Below are 23,439 nucleotides of genomic sequence, written 5' to 3'. Positions count from 1 at the left end.
CAGCGTTCTAATCAGAATGGTGTCCTGAAAGATACGTACGTAAAACCAGTCTTCAGACTCAGTGTTGTTGAGATGCAGTTAACTTCCATCTTAACCTTTTACAATACTGACAAAAAAGTTAAAACAAAACCACAATGAAAACACAAAACAACACCACTTGTTTCAACTTCGGTATAGATTTAGCATATCATTTATTAATTTAGGTAATGATAAATGTTATTATAATGTAACATTGTAGTGATATAATCTCTCTAAATCTAATAATGTGATATTTATTTGTACAGAATGATATATTGCCTGTGGAACCCCCAGGTAGTCTGTTACTGCAGTAGGTCTACTACTAACCCAGTCACTCTATTCAACAACCTTCTACCCTCTGTGGAACCCCCAGGTAGTCTGTTGCTGCAGTAGGTCTACTACTAACCCAGTCAGTCTCTATTCAAAAACCTCCTACCCTCTGTTGAAACCCCAGGTAGTCTGGTGCTGCAGTAGGTCTACTACTAACCCAGTCAGTCTCTATTCAACAGCCTCCTACCCTCTGAAACCCCAGGTTGTTTGGTGCTGCAGTAGGTCTACTACTAACCCAGTCAGTCTCTATTCAACAACCTCCTACCCTCTGAAACCCCAGGTAGTCTGGTGCTGCAGTAGGTCTACTACTAACCCAGTCACTCTATTCAACAACCTCCTACCCTCTGTGGAACCCCAGGTAGTCTGTTGCTGCAGTAGGTCTACTACTAACCCAGTCGGTCTCTATTCAACAACCTCCTACCCTCTGTGGAACCCCCAGGTAGTCTGGTGCTGCAGTAGGTCTACTACTAACCCAGTCAGTCTCTATTCAACAACCTCCTACCCTCTGTGGAAACCCCAGGTAGTCTGTTGCTGCAGTAGGTCTACTACTAACCCAGTCAGTCTTTCCTACCCTCTGTGGAACCCCCAGGTAGTCTGGTGCTGCAGTAGGTCAGCTACTAACCCAGTCAGTCTCTCCAACAACTTATCTCCCAGAGTCCCTCTGTGGAATATGCTCATATTCATTAGGGCATACATTAGCAACACGTTTTGTAGTTGAAAATGTAGCATTTTGTATTGGACAAGTCCCTTTTTGTTTGTCAGTTTTCTTCCATTTGAATATGACCCCGCTCACCGACAGGCTGAGGAGGAGACCTGTGGTCCAGGTAAATCTGTTTCTGCAGAGATGGTAGAGGAAGTGAGATGTCTCACTCTGCTTTTTTTTTTTCTTCCTCTGGTTCATATACAGTCAATGAACAAAGTAGACCAGAACGAGCTGCTATCGCATTGTCGTCTATGGGAGAGGCACCTTCTTAAGCAGTCTGGAACTGTGACCGTTTTGTTTTTTTACAAAGTAAAATGCCTGAGTAAGACATCATTTATCCACCATCTTTGAACTGCAGAGTGTATATAGTCATGGGTTAATTCGGCCTGGGTTGTAGAAATGTCAAGTTTGTCTCATGTGGGGGGGGGGGGGGGGTAGCGTAGCCTAGTGGTTAGAGCGTTGGGACTAGTAACCGAAAGGTTGTAAGATCGAATCCCCATGCCGACCAAGGTAAAAAGCTGTCGTTCTGCCCCAAGTTCCTAGGCCGTCATTTGAAAATAAGAATTTGTTCAGAACTGACTAGTTAAATAAAGGTAAAATAAAAAGATCAACGCAGAGCTGCTCCATAGAAATGTCTCATGCTCAGTACTTCTAAAGAAGAGTAGGCCCCTTCAGGTTTTATGTATTCATTCTATGTGCCCGTCAGTAAAAGGCATGTTCTACACCCTCATGTACTCAAGTCTTGTACAAACAGTTTCCTGTGTGGTGCGATGAACATCTGGATAGTATCTAAGGATTGTCCAAGATGATTTTTTTTTTAAAAAGAGAGAGAAGCAGGAGGGAGACGAGTATCACTGCTTCCCAGAGTCACTGACGGAGACCGATATACAGCGACACTGTTTGACTCTCTGGATCTTACGGTGCCTGAAGGGTGGCTGGAGGTCGGGACAGTCCAGCTCGACGGTCAGCGTGGTGAACCGCTGCGGCCGACAGAAAGCACAGGACCGGAAAGAATCGTGCTCCGTCTTAACGTGCCGTGGGATATAGAAGGAGTTACACTGGCCGTAGCAGAACCTGTTGATGACGGTACGACTGACACAGCCCTCCTCGCTCACGGTCTGACGCAGCGGCTGGGTCTTGCACCAGTCGCTCTTCAGGTACTTCCTCTCTGTGACGACGAGAGCTTCCTGGCTGGAAGCAAGTATTTCCTGTTTACGGGTGCGTTTGTCAGAGGTGTTGCCCTTCCCCTTGAAAGGGTTGGGGATGGAGCCCTGGAGGCGGGTCTTGCGGGTGTCGCCGCCCACCGCACACAGGATGCCTGCAAGCAGGATTGACAGAACAAACTGCTGGTACATCCTGACAGAGAGAGAAGAGAGGTTAGAACAAACTACCTGTACATCCTGACAGAGAGGTTAGAACAAACTACCTGTACATCCTGACAGAGAGGTTAGAACAAACTACCTGTACATCCTGACAGAGAGGTTAGAACAAACTACCTGTACATCCTGACAGAGAGGTTAGAACAAACTACCTGTACATCCTGACAGAGGTTAGAGCAAACTACCTGTACATCCTGACAGAGAGGTTAGAACAAACTACCTGTACATCCTGACAGAGAGGTTAGAACAAACTACCTGTACATCCTGACAGAGAGGTTAGAACAAACTACCTGTACATCCTGACAGAGAGGTTAGAACAAACTACCTGTACATCCTGACAGAGAGGTTAGAACAAACTACCTGTACATCCTGACAGAGGTTAGAGCAAACTACCTGTACATCCTGACAGAGGAGAGGAGAGGTTAGAACAAACTACCTGTACATCCAGACAGAGAGGAGAGGAGAGGTTAGAACAAACTACCTGTACATCCTGGGGCACACGTCTATTAATCTCAAGACAGTTAGACTTGTGATTGTCAGTATATACACATTGTGTTCTGTCGTTAATATAGTTCCTTAACCAAGTTACTGCCCCTGAGACCAAAGTTTCTGAGTCTAACTAGCAACAATTCATGGTCAACTGAATCAAAGGCCTTTTGATAAATCCACAAACGGAGCAGCACAATGTTGTTTTTTAATCAAGTCCATTAATGATGTCATGTACCACTGCCATAGCTGCAGTTGTGGCGCTGTGCCCCGATCTAAATCCAGACTGAACCCCACTCAGTATGTTCTTTTCAATTATGTTTTTTTTAACTGTGAGTTCACTAGATTCATAGACTTTGGCCAGGATAGGGAGTCGTAGACTTTGGCCAGGATATAGGGAGTCGTAGACTTTGGCCAGAATAGGGTGCCGTAGACTTTGGCCAGGATAGAGTTCGCTAGGGATTCATAGACTTTAGCAGTGGGAGGACATCAGCTGATTTCTAAATGCTGGGTATGGAATTGGTCAAGAGACTCACGTTGAAAATATGAGCCACAGGTTCAGTAATAATACCAGCTGCTATCTTTAACAGGTAGTGGGTCCAGGTTGTCTGGACCTGCAGCCTTTTATAGTGTCTATGCTTTTGACTGGGTGCTATCTTTAAGAGGCTTGGGGTCCAGGTTGTCTGGACCTGCAGCCTGTTTAGTGTCTATAGCCTTTAGTGGTTTATAGACCTCAGTATAAGAAACAGGCTCAAAGTGTAAATGGTTCACACGAGGGTCTATATCGTAGTTGACTGTAACAGAGCTTTACATTAGAGGCCTGGGCCCCACCATTATCAAAAACTGAACCAGCACATATGAAGAGCTGGTTAAAAACCCTGACAATATCAGCTTTATCCTTCACTTCATTAGAATCCATCATTAAATGGTCAGGAAGACCAGAGGATACATTAAAACCTGCCACTGATTTGATTAGATTCCAGAACTTGGTAGGGTTGTTTTTAGGTTCTCTGTGACTGTATTTAGATAGTAATCTGATTTGATTAGCTTCCAGAACTTGGTAGGGTTGTTTTTAGGTTCTCTGTGACTGTATTTAAATAGTAATCTGATTTGATTAGCTTCCAGAACTTGGTAGGGTTGTTTTTAGGTTCTCTGTGACTGTATTTAAATAGTAATCTGATTTGATTAGCTTCCAGAACTTGGTAGGGTTGTTTTAGGTTCTCTGTGACTGCATTTAAATAGTAATCTGATTTGATTAGCTTCCAGAACTTGGTAGGGTTGTTTTAGGTGCTCTGTGACTGTATTTAGATAGTCATCTGATTTGGGACTTCCTGTTCATTTGTTGTTGTTGTTGTTTTTTTAGCGCTTTGAAGGAGGCCCAGTCAACAGGATAATTTGTTTGTCTAGCTTGAGCCCCAAGACACATCTCTCTTACTCATTCATTCTGCCAAGTTATCTGAAAACCAGGGATTGTCCCTTCCACTGATTCTACATTTCTTCACAGGGGCATGCTGATCACAAAAGGACACAAATTAAATATAAAAACTAGTCCCAGGCAGTGTCAACATCGGTAATCAGACTTACTCTGTCAATATTATGGTACAGGTGGGTATAGCAGGTAGCCTAGTGGTTAGAGTGGAGGGGCGGAGGGTAGCCTAGTGGTTAGAGTGCAGGGGCGGCAGGTAGCCTAGTGGTTAGAGGGGGGAGGCAGGTAGTCTAGTGGTTAGAGGGGGGAGGCAGGTAGTCTAGTGGTTAGAGGGGGGAGGCAGGTAGCCTAGTGGTTAGAGTGGAGGGGCGGCAGGTAGTCTAGTGGTTAGAGGGGGGAGGCAGGTAGCCTAGTGGTTAGAGTGGAGCGGCAGCGTAGCCTAGTGGTTAGAGTGGAGGGGCGGCAGGTAGTCTAGTGGTTAGAGTGGAGGGGCGGCAGGTAGTCTAGTGGTTAGAGAGGGGAGGCAGGTATCCGAGTGGTTAGAGTGGAGGGGCGGCAGGTAGCCTAGTGGTTAGAGTGGAGGGGCGGCAGGTAGCCTAGTGGTTAGAGTGGAGGGGCGGCAGGTAGTCTAGTGGTTAGAGGGGGAGGCAGGTAGTCTAGTGGTTAGAGGGGGGAGGCAGGTAGTCTAGTGGTTAGAGTGGAGGGGCGGCAGGTAGTCTAGTGGTTAGAGTGGAGGGGCGGCAGGTAGTCTAGTGGTTAGAGGGGGGAGGCAGGTAGTCTAGTGGTTAGAGTGGAGGGGAGGCAGGTAGCCTAGTGGTTAGAGTGGAGGGGCGGCAGGTAGTCTAGTGGTTATAGTGGAGGGGTGGCAGGGTAGTCTAGTGGTTAGAGTGGAGGGGTGGCAGGTAGCCTAGTGGTTAGAGTGGAGGGGCGGCAGGTAGTCTAGCGGTTAGAGTGGATGGGCGGCAGGTAGCCTAGCGGTTAGAGTGGAGGGGCGGCAGGTAGCCTAGTGGTTAGAGTGGAGGGGCGGCAGGGTAGCCTAGTGGTTAGAGTGGAGGGGTGGCAGGTAGTCTAGTGGTTAGAGGGGGAGGCAGGTAGTCTAGTGGTTAGAGGGGGGAGGCAGGTAGCCTAGTGGTTAGAGTGGAGCGGCAGTGTAGCCTAGTGGTTAGAGTGGAGGGGCGGCAGGTAGTCTAGTGGTTAGAGGGGGAGGCAGGTAGCCTAGTGGTTAGAGAGGGGAGGCAGGTATCCGAGTGGTTAGAGTGGAGGGGCGGCAGGTAGCCTAGTGGTTAGAGTGGAGGGGCGGCAGGTAGCCTAGTGGTTAGAGGGGGAGGCAGGTAGTCTAGTGGTTAGAGGGGGAGGCAGGTAGTCTAGTGGTTAGAGTGGAGGGGCGGCAGGTAGTCTAGTGGTTAGAGTGGAGGGGCGGCAGGTAGTCTAGTGGTTAGAGGGGGAGGCAGGTAGTCTAGTGGTTAGAGGGGGAGGCAGATAGTCTAGTGGTTAGAGTGGAGGGGAGTCAGGTAGCCTAGTGGTTAGAGTGGAGGGGAGGCAGGTAGCCTAGTGGTTAGAGTGGAGGGGCGGCAGGTAGTCTAGTGGTTAGAGGGGGGAGGCAGGTAGCCTAGTGGTTAGAGAGGGGAGGCAGGTATCCGAGTGGTTAGAGTGGAGGGGAATCAGGTAGCCTAGTGGTTAGAGTGGAGGGGCGGCAGGTAGCCTAGTGGTTAGAGGGGGAGGCAGGTAGTCTAGTGGTTAGAGTGGAGGGGCGGCAGGTAGTCTAGTGGTTAGAGTGGAGGGGCGGCAGGTAGTCTAGTGGTTAGAGGGGGGAGGCAGGTAGTCTAGTGGTTAGAGGGGGAGGCAGGTAGTCTAGTGGTTAGAGGGGGGAGGCAGATAGTCTAGTGGTTAGAGTGGAGGGGAGTCAGGTAGCCTAGTGGTTAGAGTGGAGGGGAGGCAGGTAGCCTAGTGGTTAGAGTGGAGGGGCGGCAGGTAGTCTAGTGGTTAGAGTGGAGGGGTGGCAGGGTAGTCTAGTGGTTAGAAGGGGTAGGCAGGTAGTCTAGTGGTTAGAGTGGAGGGGTGGCAGGTAGTCTAGTGGTTAGAGTGGAGGGGAGGCAGGTAGCCTAGTGGTTAGAGTGGAGGGGCGACAGGTAGCCTAGTAGTTAGAGTGGAGGGGCGGCAGGTAGCCTAGTGGTTAGAGTGGAGGGGCGGCAGGTAGTCTAGTGGTTAGAGTGGAGGGGCGGCAGGTAGTCTAGTGGTTAGAGTGGAGGGGCGGCAGGTAGTCTAGTGGTTAGAGGGGGGAGGCAGGTAGCCTAGTGGTTAGAGAGGGGAGGCAGGTATCCGAGTGGTTAGAGTGGAGGGGCGGCAGGTAGCCTAGTGGTTAGAGTGGAGGGGCGGCAGGTAGCCTAGTGGTTAGAGTGGAGGGGCGGCAGGTAGTCTAGTGGTTAGAGGGGGGAGGCAGGTAGTCTAGTGGTTAGAGGGGGGAGGCAGGTAGTCTAGTGGTTAGAGGGGGAGGCAGGTAGTCTAGTGGTTAGAGGGGGGAGGCAGGTAGTCTAGTGGTTAGAGTGGAGGGGAGGCAGGTAGCCTAGTGGTTAGAGTGGAGGGGAGGCAGGTAGCCTAGTGGTTAGAGTGGAGGGGCGGCAGGTAGTCTAGTGGTTAGAGTGGAGGGGTGGCAGGGTAGTCTAGTGGTTAGAGGGGGTAGGCAGGTAGTCTAGTGGTTAGAGTGGAGGGGTGGCAGGTAGTCTAGTGGTTAGAGGGGGAGGCAGGTAGTCTAGTGGTTAGAGGGGGAGGCAGGTAGCCTAGTGGTTAGAGTGGAGCGGCAGCGTAGCCTAGTGGTTAGAGTGGAGGGGCGGCAGGTAGTCTAGTGGTTAGAGGGGGGAGGCAGGTAGCCTAGTGGTTAGAGAGGGGAGGCAGGTAGCCTAGTGGTTAGAGAGGGGAGGCAGGTATCCGAGTGGTTAGAGTGGAGGGGCGGCAGGTAGCCTAGTGGTTAGAGTGGAGGGGCAGCAGGTAGTCTAGTGGTTAGAGGGGGAGGCAGGTAGTCTAGTGGTTAGAGGGGGGAGGCAGGTAGTCTAGTGGTTAGAGGGGGGAGGCAGGTAGTCTAGTGGTTAGAGGGGGGAGGCAGGTAGTCTAGTGGTTAGAGTGGAGGGGCGGCAGGTAGTCTAGTGGTTAGAGTGGAGGGGAGTCAGGTAGCCTAGCGGTTAGAGTGGAGGGGCGGCAGGTAGTCTAGCGGTTAGAGTGGAGGGGCGGCAGGTAGCATAGCGGTTAGAGTGGAGGGGCGGCAGGTAGCCTAGCGGTTAGAGTGGAGGGGCGGCAGGTAGCCTAGCGGTTAGAGTGGAGGGGCGGCAGGTAGCCTAGTGGTTAGAGTGGAGGGCGGCAGGTAGCCTAGTGGTTAGAGTGGAGGGCGGCAGGTAGCCTAGTGGTTAGAGTGGAGGGGCGGCAGGTAGCCTAGTGGTTAGAGTGGAGGGGCGGCAGGTAGCCTAGTGGTTAGAGTGGAGGGGCGGCAGGTAGCCTAGTGGTTAGAGTGGAGGGCGGCAGGGTAGCCTAGTGGTTAGAGTGGAGGGGCGGCAGGGTAGCCTAGTGGTTAGAGTGGAGGGGCGGCAGGTAGCCTAGTGGTTAGAGTGGAGGGCGGCAGGTAGCCTAGTGGTTAGAGTGGAGGGCGGCAGGTAGCCTAGTGGTTAGAGTGGAGGGGCGGCAGGTAGTCTAGTGGTTAGAGTGGAGGGGCGGCAGGTAGTCTAGTGGTTAGAGTGGAGGGGCGGCAGGTAGTCTAGTGGTTAGAGGGGGGAGGCAGGTAGCCTAGTGGTTAGAGAGGGAGGCAGGTATCCGAGTGGTTAGAGTGGAGGGGCGGCAGGTAGCCTAGTGGTTAGAGTGGAGGGGCGGCAGGTAGCCTAGTGGTTAGAGTGGAGGGGCGGCAGGTAGTCTAGTGGTTAGAGGGGGAGGCAGGTAGTCTAGTGGTTAGAGGGGGAGGCAGGTAGTCTAGTGGTTAGAGGGGGAGGCAGGTAGTCTAGTGGTTAGAGTGGGGGGAGGCAGGTAGTCTAGTGGTTAGAGTGGAGGGAGGCAGGTAGCCTAGTGGTTAGAGTGGAGGGGAGGCAGGTAGCCTAGTGGTTAGAGTGGAGGGGCGGCAGGTAGTCTAGTGGTTAGAGTGGAGGGGTGGCAGGGTAGTCTAGTGGTTAGAGGGGGTAGGCAGGTAGTCTAGTGGTTAGAGTGGAGGGGTGGCAGGTAGTCTAGTGGTTAGAGGGGGGAGGCAGGTAGTCTAGTGGTTAGAGTGGAGGGGCGGCAGGTAGTCTAGTGGTTAGAGGGGGGAGGCAGGTAGCCTAGTGGTTAGAGAGGGGAGGCAGGTATCCGAGTGGTTAGAGTGGAGGGGCGGCAGGTAGCCTAGTGGTTAGAGTGGAGGGGCAGCAGGTAGTCTAGTGGTTAGAGGGGGAGGCAGGTAGTCTAGTGGTTAGAGGGGGAGGCAGGTAGTCTAGTGGTTAGAGGGGGAGGCAGGTAGTCTAGTGGTTAGAGTGGAGGGGCGGCAGGTAGCCTAGTGGTTAGAGTGGAGGGCGGCAGGTAGCCTAGTGGTTAGAGTGGAGGGCGGCAGGTAGCCTAGTGGTTAGAGTGGAGGGGCGGCAGGTAGCCTAGTGGTTAGAGTGGAGGGGCGGCAGGTAGCCTAGTGGTTAGAGTGGAGGGGCGGCAGGGTAGCCTAGTGGTTAGAGTGGAGGGCGGCAGGGTAGCCTAGTGGTTAGAGTGGAGGGGCGGCAGGGTAGCCTAGTGGTTAGAGTGGAGGGGCGGCAGGGTAGCCTAGTGGTTAGAGAGGGGAGGCAGGTATCCGAGTGGTTAGAGTGGAGGGGCGGCAGGTAGCCTAGTGGTTAGAGTGGAGGGGCGGCAGGGTAGTCTAGTGGTTAGAAGGGGTAGGCAGGTAGTCCAGTGGTTAGAGTGGAGGGGTGGCAGGTAGTCTAGTGGTTAGAGTGGAGGGGAGGCAGGTAGCCTAGTGGTTAGAGTGGAGGGGGCGGCAGGTAGCCTAGTGGTTAGAGTGGAGGGGCGGCAGGTAGCCTAGTGGTTAGAGTGGAGGGCGGCAGGTAGCCTAGTGGTTAGAGTGGAGGGGCGGCAGGTAGTCTAGTGGTTAGAGGGGGAGGCAGGTAGTCTAGTGGTTAGAGTGGAGGGGAGGCAGGTAGCCTAGTGGTTAGAGTGGAGGGGCGGCAGGTAGTCTAGTGGTTAGAGTGGAGGGGTGGCAGGGTAGTCTAGTGGTTAGAGGGGTAGGCAGGTAGTCTAGTGGTTAGAGTGGAGGGGTGGCAGGTAGTCTAGTGGTTAGAGTGGAGGGGAGGCAGGTAGCCTAGTGGTTAGAGTGGAGGGGCGGCAGGTAGCCTAGTGGTTAGAGTGGAGGGCGGCAGGTAGCCTAGTGGTTAGAGTGGAGGGCGGCAGGTAGCCTAGTGGTTAGAGTGGAGGGGCGGCAGGTAGTCTAGTGGTTAGAGGGGGGAGGCAGGTAGTCTAGTGGTTAGAGGGGGGAGGCAGGTAGTCTAGTGGTTAGAGTGGAGGGGAGGCAGGTAGCCTAGTGGTTAGAGTGGAGGGGCGGCAGGTAGTCTAGTGGTTAGAGTGGAGGGGTGGCAGGGTAGTCTAGTGGTTAGAGGGGGTAGGCAGGTAGTCTAGTGGTTAGAGTGGAGGGGTGGCAGGTAGTCTAGTGGTTAGAGGGGGGAGGCAGGTAGTCTAGTGGTTAGAGGGGGAGGCAGGTAGCCTAGTGGTTAGAGTGGAGCGGCAGCGTAGCCTAGTGGTTAGAGTGGAGGGGCGGCAGGTAGTCTAGTGGTTAGAGGGGGAGGCAGGTAGCCTAGTGGTTAGAGTGGAGGGGCGGCAGGTAGTCTAGTGGTTAGAGTGGAGGGGTGGCAGGGTAGTCTAGTGGTTAGAGGGGGTAGGCAGGTAGTCTAGTGGTTAGAGTGGAGGGGTGGCAGGTAGTCTAGTGGTTAGAGGGGGGAGGCAGGTAGTCTAGTGGTTAGAGGGGGGAGGCAGGTAGCCTAGTGGTTAGAGTGGAGCGGCAGCGTAGCCTAGTGGTTAGAGTGGAGGGGCGGCAGGTAGTCTAGTGGTTAGAGGGGGAGGCAGGTAGCCTAGTGGTTAGAGAGGGAGGCAGGTATCCGAGTGGTTAGAGTGGAGGGGCGGCAGGTAGCCTAGTGGTTAGAGTGGAGGGGCAGCAGGTAGTCTAGTGGTTAGAGGGGGAGGCAGGTAGTCTAGTGGTTAGAGGGGGAGGCAGGTAGTCTACTGGTTAGAGTGGAGGGGCGGCAGGTAATCTAGTGGTTAGAGTGGAGGGGCGGCAGGTAGTCTAGTGGTTAGAGGGGGAGGCAGGTAGTCTAGTGGTTAGAGGGGGAGGCAGATAGTCTAGTGGTTAGAGTGGAGGGGAGTCAGGTAGCTTAGCGGTTAGAGTGGAGGGGCGGCAGGTAGTCTAGCGGTTAGAGTGGAGGGGCGGCAGGTAGCATAGTTGTTAGAGTGGAGGGGCGGCAGGTAGCCTAGTGGTTAGAGTGGAGGGGCGGCAGGTAGCCTAGTGGTTAGAGTGGAGGGGCGGCAGGTAGTCTAGTGGTTAGAGGGGGGCGGCAGGTAGTCTAGTGGTTAGAGGGGGGAGGCAGGTAGTCTAGTGGTTAGAGTGGAGGGGAGGCAGGTAGCCTAGTGGTTAGAGTGGAGGGGCGGCAGGGTAGCCTAGTGGTTAGAGTGGAGGGGCGGCAGGGTAGCCTAGTGGTTAGAGAGGGGAGGCAGGTATCCGAGTGGTTAGAGTGGAGGGGTGGCAGGTAGTCTAGTGGTTAGAGTGGAGGGGTGGCAGGGTAGTCTAGTGGTTAGAGGGGGTAGGCAGGTAGTCTAGTGGTTAGAGTGGAGGGGTGGCAGGTAGTCTAGTGGTTAGAGTAGAGGGGAGGCAGGTAGCCTAGTGGTTAGAGTGGAGGGGCGGCAGGTAGGCTAGTGGTTAGAGTGGAGGGGCGGCAGGTAGCCTAGTGGTTAGAGTGGAGGGGCGGCAGGTAGCCTAGTGGTTAGAGTGGAGGGCGGCAGGGTAGCCTAGTGGTTAGAGTGGAGGGGCGGCAGGGTAGCCTAGTGGTTAGAGTGGAGGGGCGGCAGGGTAGCCTAGTGGTTAGAGTGGAGGGGCGGCAGGGTAGCCTAGTGGTTAGAGTGGAGGGGCGGCAGGGTAGCCTAGTGGTTAGAGAGGGGAGGCAGGTATCCGAGTGGTTAGAGTGGAGGGGCGGCAGGTAGCCTAGTGGTTAGAAGGGGTAGGCAGGTAGTCTAGTGGTTAGAGTGGAGGGGTGGCAGGTAGTCTAGTGGTTAGAGTGGAGGGGAGGCAGGTAGCCTAGTGGTTAGAGGGGGAGGCAGGTAGTCTAGTGGTTAGAGTGGAGGGAGGCAGGTAGCCTAGTGGTTAGAGTGGAGGGGCGGCAGGTAGTCTAGTGGTTAGAGTGGAGGGGTGGCAGGGTAGTCTAGTGGTTAGAGGGGGTACGCAGGTAGTCTAGTGGTTAGAGTGGAGGGGTGGCAGGTAGTCTAGTGGTTAGAGGGGGAGGCAGGTAGTCTAGTGGTTAGAGGGGGAGGCAGGTAGCCTAGTGGTTAGAGTGGAGCGGCAGCGTAGCCTAGTGGTTAGAGTGGAGGGGCGGCAGGTAGTCTAGTGGTTAGAGGGGGGAGGCAGGTAGCCTAGTGGTTAGAGTGGAGGGGCGGCAGGTAGTCTAGTGGTTAGAGTGGAGGGGTGGCAGGGTAGTCTAGTGGTTAGAGGGGGTAGGCAGGTATTCTAGTGGTTAGAGGGGGGAGGCAGATAGTCTAGTGGTTAGAGTGGAGGGGAGTCAGGTAGCTTAGCGGTTAGAGTGGAGGGGCGGCAGGTAGTCTAGCGGTTAGAGTGGAGGGGCGGCAGGTAGCATAGTTGTTAGAGTGGAGGGGCGGCAGGTAGCCTAGTGGTTAGAGTGGAGGGGCGGCAGGTAGCCTAGTGGTTAGAGTGGAGGGGCGGCAGGTAGTCTAGTGGTTAGAGGGGGCGGCAGGTAGTCTAGTGGTTAGAGGGGGAGGCAGGTAGCCTAGTGGTTAGAGTGGAGGGGAGGCAGGTAGCCTAGTGGTTAGAGTGGAGGGGCGGCAGGGTAGCCTAGTGGTTAGAGTGGAGGGCGGCAGGGTAGCCTAGTGGTTAGAGAGGGGAGGCAGGTATCCGAGTGGTTAGAGTGGAGGGGTGGCAGGTAGTCTAGTGGTTAGAGTGGAGGGGTGGCAGGGTAGTCTAGTGGTTAGAGGGGGTAGGCAGGTAGTCTAGTGGTTAGAGTGGAGGGGCGGCAGGTAGTCTAGTGGTTAGAGTGGAGGGGGCGGCAGGTAGCCTAGTGGTTAGAGTGGAGGGGCGGCAGGTAGCCTAGTGGTTAGAGTGGAGGGCGGCAGGGTAGCCTAGTGGTTAGAGTGGAGGGCGGCAGGGTAGCCTAGTGGTTAGAGTGGAGGGGCGGCAGGGTAGCCTAGTGGTTAGAGTGGAGGGCGGCAGGGTAGCCTAGTGGTTAGAGTGGAGGGGCGGCAGGGTAGCCTAGTGGTTAGAGAGGGGAGGCAGGTATCCGAGTGGTTAGAGTGGAGGGGCGGCAGGTAGCCTAGTGGTTAGAAGGGGTAGGCAGGTAGTCTAGTGGTTAGAGTGGAGGGGTGGCAGGTAGTCTAGTGGTTAGAGTGGAGGGGAGGCAGGTAGCCTAGTGGTTAGAGGGGGGAGGCAGGTAGTCTAGTGGTTAGAGTGGAGGGGAGGCAGGTAGCCTAGTGGTTAGAGTGGAGGGGCGGCAGGTAGTCTAGTGGTTAGAGTGGAGGGGTGGCAGGGTAGTCTAGTGGTTAGAGGGAGTACGCAGGTAGTCTAGTGGTTAGAGTGGAGGGGTGGCAGGTAGTCTAGTGGTTAGAGGGGGGAGGCAGGTAGTCTAGTGGTTAGAGGGGGAGGCAGGTAGCCTAGTGGTTAGAGTGGAGCGGCAGCGTAGCCTAGTGGTTAGAGTGGAGGGCGGCAGGTAGTCTAGTGGTTAGAGGGGAGGCAGGTAGCCTAGTGGTTAGAGTGGAGGGCGGCAGGTAGCCTAGTGGTTAGAGTGGAGGGGCGGCAGGGTAGCCTAGTGGTTAGAGGGGTAGGCAGGTATCCTAGTGGTTAGAGTGGATGGGCGGCAGGTAGTCTAGTGGTTAGAGGGGGAGGCAGGTAGTCTAGTGGTTAGAGGGGGAGGCAGGTAGCCTAGTGGTTAGAGGGGGAGGCAGGTAGTCTAGTGGTTAGAGTGGAGGGGAGGCAGGTAGCCTAGTGGTTAGAGTGGAGGGGAGGCAGGTAGCCTAGTGGTTAGAGTGGAGGGGAGGCAGGTAGCCTAGTGGTTAGAGTGGAGGGGTGGCAGGGTAGTCTAGTGGTTAGAGGGGGTAAGCAGGTAGTCTAGTGGTTAGAGTGGAGGGGTGGCAGGTAGTCTAGTGGTTAGAGTAGAGGGGAGGCAGGTAGCCTAGTGGTTAGAGTGGAGGGGCGGCAGGTAGCCTAGTGGTTAGAGTGGAGGGGCGGCAGGTAGCCTAGTGGTTAGAGTGGAGGGCGGCAGGTAGCCTAGTGGTTAGAGTGGAGGGGCGGCAGGTAGCCTAGTGGTTAGAGTGGAGGGCGGCAGGTAGCCTAGTGGTTAGAGTGGAGGGGCGGCAGGGTAGCCTAGTGGTTAGAGTGGAGGGGCGGCAGGGTAGCCTAGTGGTTAGAGTGGAGGGGCGGCAGGGTAGCCTAGTGGTTAGAGTGGAGGGGCGGCAGGGTAGCCTAGTGGTTAGAGAGGGGAGGCAGGTATCCGAGTGGTTAGAGTGGAGGGGCGGCAGGTAGCCTAGTGGTTAGAGTGGAGGGGCGGCAGGGTAGTCTAGTGGTTAGAAGGGGTAGGCAGGTAGTCTAGTGGTTAGAGTGGAGGGGTGGCAGGTAGTCTAGTGGTTAGAGTGGAGGGGAGGCAGGTAGCCTAGTGGTTAGAGTGGAGGGGCGGCAGGTAGCCTAGTGGTTAGAGTGGAGGGGCGGCAGGTAGCCTAGTGGTTAGAGTGGAGAGGCGGCAGGTAGCCTAGTGGTTAGAGTGGAGGGGCGGCAGGTAGTCTAGTGGTTAGAGGGGGGAGGCAGGTAGTCTAGTGGTTAGAGGGGGAGGCAGGTAGTCTAGTGGTTAGAGTGGAGGGGAGGCAGGTAGCCTAGTGGTTAGAGTGGAGGGGCGGCAGGTAGTCTAGTGGTTAGAGTGGAGGGGTGGCAGGGTAGTCTAGTGGTTAGAGGGGTAGGCAGGTAGTCTAGTGGTTAGAGTGGAGGGGTGGCAGGTAGTCTAGTGGTTAGAGGGGGAGGCAGGTAGTCTAGTGGTTAGAGGGGGAGGCAGGTAGCCTAGTGGTTAGAGTGGAGGCGGCAGCGTAGCCTAGTGGTTAGAGTGGAGGGGCGGCAGGTAGTCTAGTGGTTAGAGGGGGAGGCAGGTAGCCTAGTGGTTAGAGTGGAGGGGCGGCCGGTAGTCTAGTGGTTAGAGTGGAGGGGTGGCAGGGTAGTCTAGTGGTTAGATGGGGTAGGCAGGTAGTCTAGTGGTTAGAGTGGAGGGGTGGCAGGTAGTCTAGTGGTTAGAGGGGGAGGCAGGTAGTCTAGTGGTTAGAGGGGGAGGCAGGTAGCCTAGTGGTTAGAGTGGAGCGGCAGCGTAGCCTAGTGGTTAGAGTGGAGGGCGGCAGGTAGTCTAGTGGTTAGAGGGGGAGGCAGGTAGCCTAGTGGTTAGAGAGGGAGGCAGGTATCCGAGTGGTTAGAGTGGAGGGGCGGCAGGTAGCCTAGTGGTTAGAGTGGAGGGGCAGCAGGTAGTCTAGTGGTTAGAGGGGGAGGCAGGTAGTCTAGTGGTTAGAGGGGGAGGCAGGTAGTCTAGTGGTTAGAGTGGAGGGGCGGCAGGTAATCTAGTGGTTAGAGTGGAGGGGCGGCAGGTAGTCTAGTGGTTAGAGGGGGGAGGCAGGTAGTCTAGTGGTTAGAGGGGGGAGGCAGATAGTCTAGTGGTTAGAGTGGAGGGGAGTCAGGTAGCCTAGCGGTTAGAGTGGAGGGGCGGCAGGTAGTCTAGCGGTTAGAGTGGAGGGGCGGCAGGTAGCATAGCGGTTAGAGTGGAGGGGCGGCAGGTAGCCTAGTGGTTAGAGTGGAGGGGCGGCAGGTAGCCTAGTGGTTAGAGTGGAGGGGCGGCAGGTAGTCTAGTGGTTAGAGGGGGGCGGCAGGTAGTCTAGTGGTTAGAGGGGGAGGCAGGTAGTCTAGTGGTTAGAGTGGAGGGGAGGCAGGTAGCCTAGTGGTTAGAGTGGAGGGGCGGCAGGGTAGCCTAGTGGTTAGAGTGGAGGGGCGGCAGGGTAGCCTAGTGGTTAGAGAGGGGAGGCAGGTATCCGAGTGGTTAGAGTGGAGGGGTGGCAGGTAGTCTAGTGGTTAGAGTGGAGGGGTGGCAGGGTAGTCTAGTGGTTAGAGGGGGTAGGCAGGTAGTCTAGTGGTTAGAGTGGAGGGGTGGCAGGTAGTCTAGTGGTTAGAGTAGAGGGGAGGCAGGTAGCCTAGTGGTTAGAGTGGAGGGGCGGCAGGTAGCCTAGTGGTTAGAGTGGAGGGGCGGCAGGTAGCCTAGTGGTTAGAGTGGAGGGGCGGCAGGTAGCCTAGTGGTTAGAGTGGAGGGGCGGCAGGTAGCCTAGTGGTTAGAGTGGAGGGCGGCAGGTAGCCTAGTGGTTAGAGTGGAGGGGCGGCAGGGTAGCCTAGTGGTTAGAGTGGAGGGGCGGCAGGGTAGCCTAGTGGTTAGAGTGGAGGGCGGCAGGGTAGCCTAGTGGTTAGAGTGGAGGGGCGGCAGGGTAGCCTAGTGGTTAGAGAGGGAGGCAGGTATCCGAGTGGTTAGAGTGGAGGGGCGGCAGGTAGCGTAGTGGTTAGAGTGGAGGGGCGGCAGGGTAGTCTAGTGGTTAGAAGGGGTAGGCAGGTAGTCTAGTGGTTAGAGTGGAGGGGTGGCAGGTAGTCTAGTGTTTAGAGTGGATGGGAGGCAGGTAGCCTAGTGGTTAGAGGGGGGAGGCAGGTAGTCTAGTGGTTAGAGTGGAGGGGAGGCAGGTAGCCTAGTGGTTAGAGTGGAGGGGCGGCAGGTAGTCTAGTGGTTAGAGTGGAGGGGTGGCAGGGTAGTCTAGTGGTTAGAGGGGGTAGGCAGGTAGTCTAGTGGTTAGAGTGGAGGGGTGGCAGGTAGTCTAGTGGTTAGAGGGGGGAGGCAGGTAGTCTAGTGGTTAGAGGGGGGAGGCAGGTAGCCTAGTGGTTAGAGTGGAGCGGCAGCGTAGCCTAGTGGTTAGAGTGGAGGGGCGGCAGGTAGTCTAGTGGTTAGAGGGGGGAGGCAGGTAGCCTAGTGGTTAGAGTGGAGGGGCGGCAGGTAGTCTAGTGGTTAGAGTGGAGGGGTGGCAGGGTAGTCTAGTGGTTAGAGGGGGTAGGCAGGTAGTCTAGTGGTTAGAGTGGAGGGGTGGCAGGTAGTCTAGTGGTTAGAGGGGGAGGCAGGTAGTCTAGTGGTTAGAGGGGGAGGCAGGTAGCCTAGTGGTTAGAGTGGAGCGGCAGCGTAGCCTAGTGGTTAGAGTGGAGGGGCGGCAGGTAGTCTAGTGGTTAGAGGGGGGAGGCAGGTAGCCTAGTGGTTAGAGAGGGGAGGCAGGTATCCGAGTGGTTAGAGTGGAGGGGCGGCAGGTAGCCTAGTGGTTAGAGTGGAGGGGCAGCAGGTAGTCTAGTGGTTAGAGGGGGGAGGCAGGTAGTCTAGTGGTTAGAGGGGGGAGGCAGGTAGTCTAGTGGTTAGAGTGGAGGGGCGGCAGGTAGTCTAGTGGTTAGAGTGGAGGGGCGGCAGGTAGTCTAGTGGTTAGAGGGGGAGGCAGGTAGTCTAGTGGTTAGAGGGGGGAGGCAGATAGTCTAGTGGTTAGAGTGGAGGGGAGTCAGGTAGCCTAGCGGTTAGAGTGGAGGGGCGGCAGGTAGTCTAGCGGTTAGAGTGGAGGGGCGGCAGGTAGCATAGCGGTTAGAGTGGAGGGGCGGCAGGTAGCCTAGTGGTTAGAGTGGAGGGGCGGCAGGTAGCCTAGTGGTTAGAGTGGAGGGGCGGCAGGTAGTCTAGTGGTTAGAGGGGGCGGCAGGTAGTCTAGTGGTTAGAGGGGGAGGCAGGTAGTCTAGTGGTTAGAGTGGAGGGGAGGCAGGTAGCCTAGTGGTTAGAGTGGAGGGGCGGCAGGGTAGCCTAGTGGTTAGAGTGGAGGGGCGGCAGGGTAGCCTAGTGGTTAGAGTGGAGGGGCGGCAGGGTAGCCTAGTGGTTAGAGAGGGGAGGCAGGTATCCGAGTGGTTAGAGTGGAGGGGCGGCAGGTAGCCTAGTGGTTAGAGTGGAGGGGCGGCAGGGTAGTCTAGTGGTTAGAAGGGGTAGGCAGGTAGTCTAGTGGTTAGAGTGGAGGGGTGGCAGGTAGTCTAGTGGTTAGAGTGGAGGGGAGGCAGGTAGCCTAGTGGTTAGAGTGGAGGGGCGGCAGGTAGCCTAGTGGTTAGAGTGGAGGGGCGGCAGGTAGCCTAGTGGTTAGAGTGGAGGGGCGGCAGGTAGCCTAGTGGTTAGAGTGGAGGGCGGCAGGTAGCCTAGTGGTTAGAGTGGAGGGGCGGCAGGTAGCCTAGTGGTTAGAGTGGAGGGGCAGCAGGTAGTCTAGTGGTTAGAGGGGGAGGCAGGTAGTCTAGTGGTTAGAGGGGGAGGCAGGTAGTCTAGTGGTTAGAGTGGAGGGGCGGCAGGTAATCTAGTGGTTAGAGTGGAGGGGCGGCAGGTAGTCTAGTGGTTAGAGGGGGGAGGCAGGTAGTCTAGTGGTTAGAGGGGGAGGCAGATAGTCTAGTGGTTAGAGTGGAGGGGAGTCAGGTAGCCTAGCGGTTAGAGTGGAGGGGCGGCAGGTAGTCTAGCGGTTAGAGTGGAGGGGCGGCAGGTAGCATAGCGGTTAGAGTGGAGGGGCGGCAGGTAGCCTAGTGGTTAGAGTGGAGGGGCGGCAGGTAGCCTAGTGGTTAGAGTGGAGGGGCGGCAGGTAGTCTAGTGGTTAGAGGGGGCGGCAGGTAGTCTAGTGGTTAGAGGGGGAGGCAGGTAGCCTAGTGGTTAGAGTGGAGGGGAGGCAGGTAGCCTAGTGGTTAGAGTGGAGGGGCGGCAGGGTAGCCTAGTGGTTAGAGTGGAGGGCGGCAGGGTAGCCTAGTGGTTAGAGAGGGGAGGCAGGTATCCGAGTGGTTAGAGTGGAGGGGTGGCAGGTAGTCTAGTGGTTAGAGTGGAGGGGTGGCAGGGTAGTCTAGTGGTTAGAGGGGGTAGGCAGGTAGTCTAGTGGTTAGAGTGGAGGGGTGGCAGGTAGTCTAGTGGTTAGAGTAGAGGGGAGGCAGGTAGCCTAGTGGTTAGAGTGGAGGGGCGGCAGGTAGCCTAGTGGTTAGAGTGGAGGGGCGGCAGGTAGCCTAGTGGTTAGAGTGGAGGGGCGGCAGGTAGCCTAGTGGTTAGAGTGGAGGGGCGGCAGGTAGCCTAGTGGTTAGAGTGGAGGGGCGGCAGGGTAGCCTAGTGGTTAGAGTGGAGGGGCGGCAGGGTAGCCTAGTGGTTAGAGTGGAGGGGCGGCAGGGTAGCCTAGTGGTTAGAGTGGAGGGGCGGCAGGGTAGCCTAGTGGTTAGAGAGGGGAGGCAGGTATCCGAGTGGTTAGAGTGGAGGGGCGGCAGGTAGCGTAGTGGTTAGAGTGGAGGGGCGGCAGGGTAGTCTAGTGGTTAGAAGGGGTAGGCAGGTAGTCTAGTGTTTAGAGTGGAGGGGTGGCAGGTAGTCTAGTGTTTAGAGTGGATGGGAGGCAGGTAGCCTAGTGGTTAGAGGGGGGAGGCAGGTAGTCTAGTGGTTAGAGTGGAGGGGAGGCAGGTAGCCTAGTGGTTAGAGTGGAGGGGCGGCAGGTAGTCTAGTGGTTAGAGTGGAGGGGTGGCAGGGTAGTCTAGTGGTTAGAGGGGTAGGCAGGTAGTCTAGTGGTTAGAGTGGAGGGGTGGCAGGTAGTCTAGTGGTTAGAGGGGGAGGCAGGTAGTCTAGTGGTTAGAGGGGGAGGCAGGTAGCCTAGTGGTTAGAGTGGAGCGGCAGCGTAGCCTAGTGGTTAGAGTGGAGGGGCGGCAGGTAGTCTAGTGGTTAGAGGGGGAGGCAGGTAGCCTAGTGGTTAGAGTGGAGGGGCGGCAGGTAGTCTAGTGGTTAGAGTGGAGGGGTGGCAGGGTAGTCTAGTGGTTAGAGGGGTAGGCAGGTAGTCTAGTGGTTAGAGTGGAGGGGTGGCAGGTAGTCTAGTGGTTAGAGGGGGGAGGCAGGTAGTCTAGTGGTTAGAGGGGGAGGCAGGTAGCCTAGTGGTTAGAGTGGAGCGGCAGCGTAGCCTAGTGGTTAGAGTGGAGGGGCGGCAGGTAGTCTAGTGGTTAGAGGGGGAGGCAGGTAGCCTAGTGGTTAGAGAGGGGAGGCAGGTATCCGAGTGGTTAGAGTGGAGGGGCGGCAGGTAGCCTAGTGGTTAGAGTGGAGGGGCAGCAGGTAGTCTAGTGGTTAGAGGGGGAGGCAGGTAGTCTAGTGGTTAGAGGGGGAGGCAGGTAGTCTAGTGGTTAGAGTGGAGGGGCGGCAGGTAGTCTAGTGGTTAGAGTGGAGGGGCGGCAGGTAGTCTAGTGGTTAGAGGGGGAGGCAGGTAGTCTAGTGGTTAGAGGGGGGAGGCAGATAGTCTAGTGGTTAGAGTGGAGGGGCGGCAGGTAGTCTAGCGGTTAGAGTGGAGGGGCGGCAGGTAGCATAGCGGTTAGAGTGGAGGGGCGGCAGGTAGCCTAGTGGTTAGAGTGGAGGGGCGGCAGGTAGCCTAGTGGTTAGAGTGGAGGGGCGGCAGGTAGTCTAGTGGTTAGAGGGGGCGGCAGGTAGTCTAGTGGTTAGAGGGGGAGGCAGGTAGTCTAGTGGTTAGAGTGGAGGGGAGGCAGGTAGCCTAGTGGTTAGAGTGGAGGGCGGCAGGGTAGCCTAGTGGTTAGAGTGGAGGGGCGGCAGGGTAGCCTAGTGGTTAGAGTGGAGGGGCGGCAGGGTAGCCTAGTGGTTAGAGTGGAGGGGCGGCAGGGTAGCCTAGTGGTTAGAGAGGGGAGGCAGGTATCCGAGTGGTTAGAGTGGAGGGGCGGCAGGTAGCCTAGTGGTTAGAGTGGAGGGGCGGCAGGGTAGTCTAGTGGTTAGAAGGGGTAGGCAGGTAGTCTAGTGGTTAGAGTGGAGGGGTGGCAGGTAGTCTAGTGGTTAGAGTGGAGGGGAGGCAGGTAGCCTAGTGGTTAGAGTGGAGGGGCGGCAGGTAGCCTAGTGGTTAGAGTGGAGGGGCGGCAGGTAGCCTAGTGGTTAGAGTGGAGGGGCGGCAGGTAGCCTAGTGGTTAGAGTGGAGGGGCGGCAGGTAGCCTAGTGGTTAGAGTGGAGGGGCGGCAGGTAGCCTAGTGGTTAGAGTGGAGGGGCGGCAGGTAGTCTAGTGGTTAGAGTGGAGGGGCGGCAGGTAGCCTAGTGGTTAGAGTGGAGGGGGGCAGGTAGCCTAGTGGTTAGAGTGGAGGGGCGGCAGGTAGCCTAGTGGTTAGTGTGGAGGGGCGCCAGGGTAGCCTAGCGGTTAGAGTGGAGTGGCGGCAGGGTAGCCTAGCGGTTAGAGTGGAGGGGCGGCAGGGTAGCCTAGCGGTTAGAGTGGAGGGGCGGCAGGGTAGCCTAGCGGTTAGAGTGGAGGGGCGGCAGGGTAGCCTAGCGGTTAGAGTGGAGGGGCGGCAGGTAGCCTAGCGGTTAGAGTGGAGGGGCGGCAGGTAGCCTAGCGGTTAGAGTGGAGGGACGGCAGGTAGCCTAGCGGTTAGAGTGGAGGGCGGCAGGTAGCCTAGCGGTTAGAGTGGAGGGGCGGCAGGTAGCTAGCGGTTAGAGTGGAGGGGCGGCAGGTAGCCTAGCGGTTAGAGTGGAGGGGCGGCAGGTAGCCTAGTGGTTAGAGTGGAGTGGAGGGGCGGCAGGTAGCCTAGTGGTTAGAGTGGAGGGGCGGCAGGTAGCCTAGTGGTTAGAGTGGAGGGGTGGCAGGTAGCCTAGTGGTTAGAGTGGAGGGGCGGCAGGTAGCCTAGTGGTTAGAGTGGAGGGGCGGCAGGTAGTCTAGTGGTTAGAGGGGGGAGGCAGGTAGTCTAGTGGTTAGAGTGGAGGGGCGGCAGGTAGTCTAGTGGTTAGAGTAAAGGGGTGGCAGGGTAGTCTAGTGGTTAGAGTGGAGGGGCGGCAGGTAGTCTAGTGGTTAGAATGGAGGGGTGGCAGGGTAGTCTAGTGGTTAGAGGGGGTAGACAGGTAGTCTAGTGGTTAGAGTGGAGGGGTGGCAGGTAGTCTAGTGGTTAGAGTGGAGGGGATGCAGGTAGAGGGGAGGCAGGTAGCCTAGTAGCCTAGTGGTTAGAGTGGAGGGGAGGCAGGTAGCCTAGTGGTTAGAGTGGAGGGGAGGCAGGTAGCCTAGTGGTTAGAGTGGAGGGGCGGCAGGTAACCTAGTGGTTAGAGTGGAGCGGAGGCAGGTAGCCTAGTGGTTAGAGTGGAGTGGAGGGGAGGCAGGTAGCCTAGTGGTTAGAGGGGGGAGGCAGGTAGTCTAGTGGTTAGAGGGGGGAGGCAGGTAGTCTAGTGGTTAGAGTGGAGGGACGGCAGATAGCCTAGTGGTTCGAGTGGAGTGGCGACAGGGAGCCTAGTGGTTAGAGGGGGGAGGCAGGTAGCCTAGTGGTTAGAGCGTTGGGCCAGTAACCGAAAGGTTTCTGGATCAAATCCCTGAGCTGACAAGGTAAAAAATCTGTCGTTCTGCCCACTGTTCCCCGGTAGGCCGTCATTGTAAATAAGAATTGGTTCTTAACTGACTTGCCTTGTCAGTCCGTTTTGTATGTCTGATCCTTGAGATCTGAGTTAAAGAGTTGTAATGATCCTGTCTACAAAAGGAAACACTTTGGATGTGAATGTGGATACTGTATATAACAATTATATTTAGATATGAGTCTATTTGACAAAGGCATTTTTTTTTCTGCCTCTTGCCGCTCGTCAACTGTAGCCTTGTAGGAGTTGGAGCTGAGTCAGCAGCGTCCGTCTCCCTGTCTCTCTCTCCCTCCCTGTCTCTCTCTCCCTGATTGCAGTATGTGGTCTGATCGTTGGGGTCAGTCAACCCTCAGCTCTTTCCACTAGTTTCACATAGTTTCCTTCAGGACAGGAAGAGGCCGATTAACTCTAATTTGTCACTTTGTCTCACTCAGCTCGGCAGGATCCACGGCTAGGAATAATGATTAAGTAGGGAGTACTGAGGGGCCACAGACAGACAGACATCTTTGTAGCACATGTGGCTATAAATTTGAAAATCAATTTTCTAAGGGTTAAAATGGTATTACTCACAGACCTCTTTAACGCCTGGCATCTGTCTGTCTCTAAGCTTTCTCGCTCTCTCTCCTCTCGCTCTCTCTCTCCTCTCCTCGCTCTCCTCTCCTCGCTCTCCTCTCCTCGCTCTCCTCTCCTCGCTCTCCTCTCCTCGCTCTCCTCTCCTCGCTCTCTCCTCTCAATCTCCTCTCTCTCCTCTCCTCTCTCTATCGCTTTCTCTCCTCTCTCTCTCTCCTCTCGCTCCTCTCTCTCGCTCCTCTCTCGATCCTCTCTCGATCTCCTCGCTCGATCTCCTCGCTCTCTCCTCTCGCTCTCGCTCTCCTCTCCTCGCTCTCCTCTCCTCGCTCTCTCCTCTCGATCTCCTCTCTCTCTCCTCTCGATCTCCTCTCTCTCTCTCCTCTCGCTCCTCTCTCTCGCTCCTCTCTCTCGCTCCTCTCTCTCGCTCCTCTCTCGATCCTCTCTCGATCTCCTCGCTCGATCTTCTCGCTCTCTCCTCTCTCTCCTCTCTGTATCCTCTCCTCTCTCTCCTCTCTTTCTCTCTCCTCTCTCTCTCTCAGATTTTCTGTTTAACTAAAATAACCAAAAGGTTCTACATTTTTTTTGTTTTGTTTAGTCAACACTTCCCAGTGTGAATATATCTGTCAGTAAAGTCAACACTTCCCAGTATGAATATATCTGTTAGTTTAGCCAACACTTCCCAGTGTGAATATATCTGTTAGTTTAGTCAACACTTCCCAGTGTGAATATATCTGTTAGTTTAGTCAACACATCCCAGTATGAATATATCTGTTAGTTTAGCCAACACTTCCCAGTGTGAATATATCTGTTATTTTGCCAACACTTCCCAGTGTGAATATATCTGTTAGTTTAGTCAACACTTCCCAGTGTGAATATATCTGTTAGTTTAGT

At 55.7% G+C, this 23,439-nt stretch overlaps 1 protein-coding gene across 1 annotated transcript in view; it reads right to left on the bottom strand.

The window, feature by feature from the left end:
* Positions 1-174: 174 nt before the first annotated feature.
* Positions 175-23,439, bottom strand: part of grem2 (gremlin 2, cysteine knot superfamily) — a 30,935-nt gene continuing 7,670 nt past the window's right edge. The window contains exon 2 of the mRNA NM_001139944.1: positions 175-2,407. Coding sequence (NP_001133416.1) covers positions 1,903-2,406 — 504 coding nt within the window. The 5' untranslated portion in view covers position 2,407 and the 3' untranslated portion in view covers positions 175-1,902. The remainder of the gene's footprint in view (positions 2,408-23,439) is intronic.

The sequence above is a fragment of the Salmo salar genome, unplaced genomic scaffold (genome assembly GCF_905237065.1).
Source record: "Salmo salar unplaced genomic scaffold, Ssal_v3.1, whole genome shotgun sequence".
NCBI lineage: Eukaryota > Metazoa > Chordata > Actinopteri > Salmoniformes > Salmonidae > Salmo > Salmo salar.
This window is presented reverse-complemented; position numbering and strand designations above follow the sequence as displayed.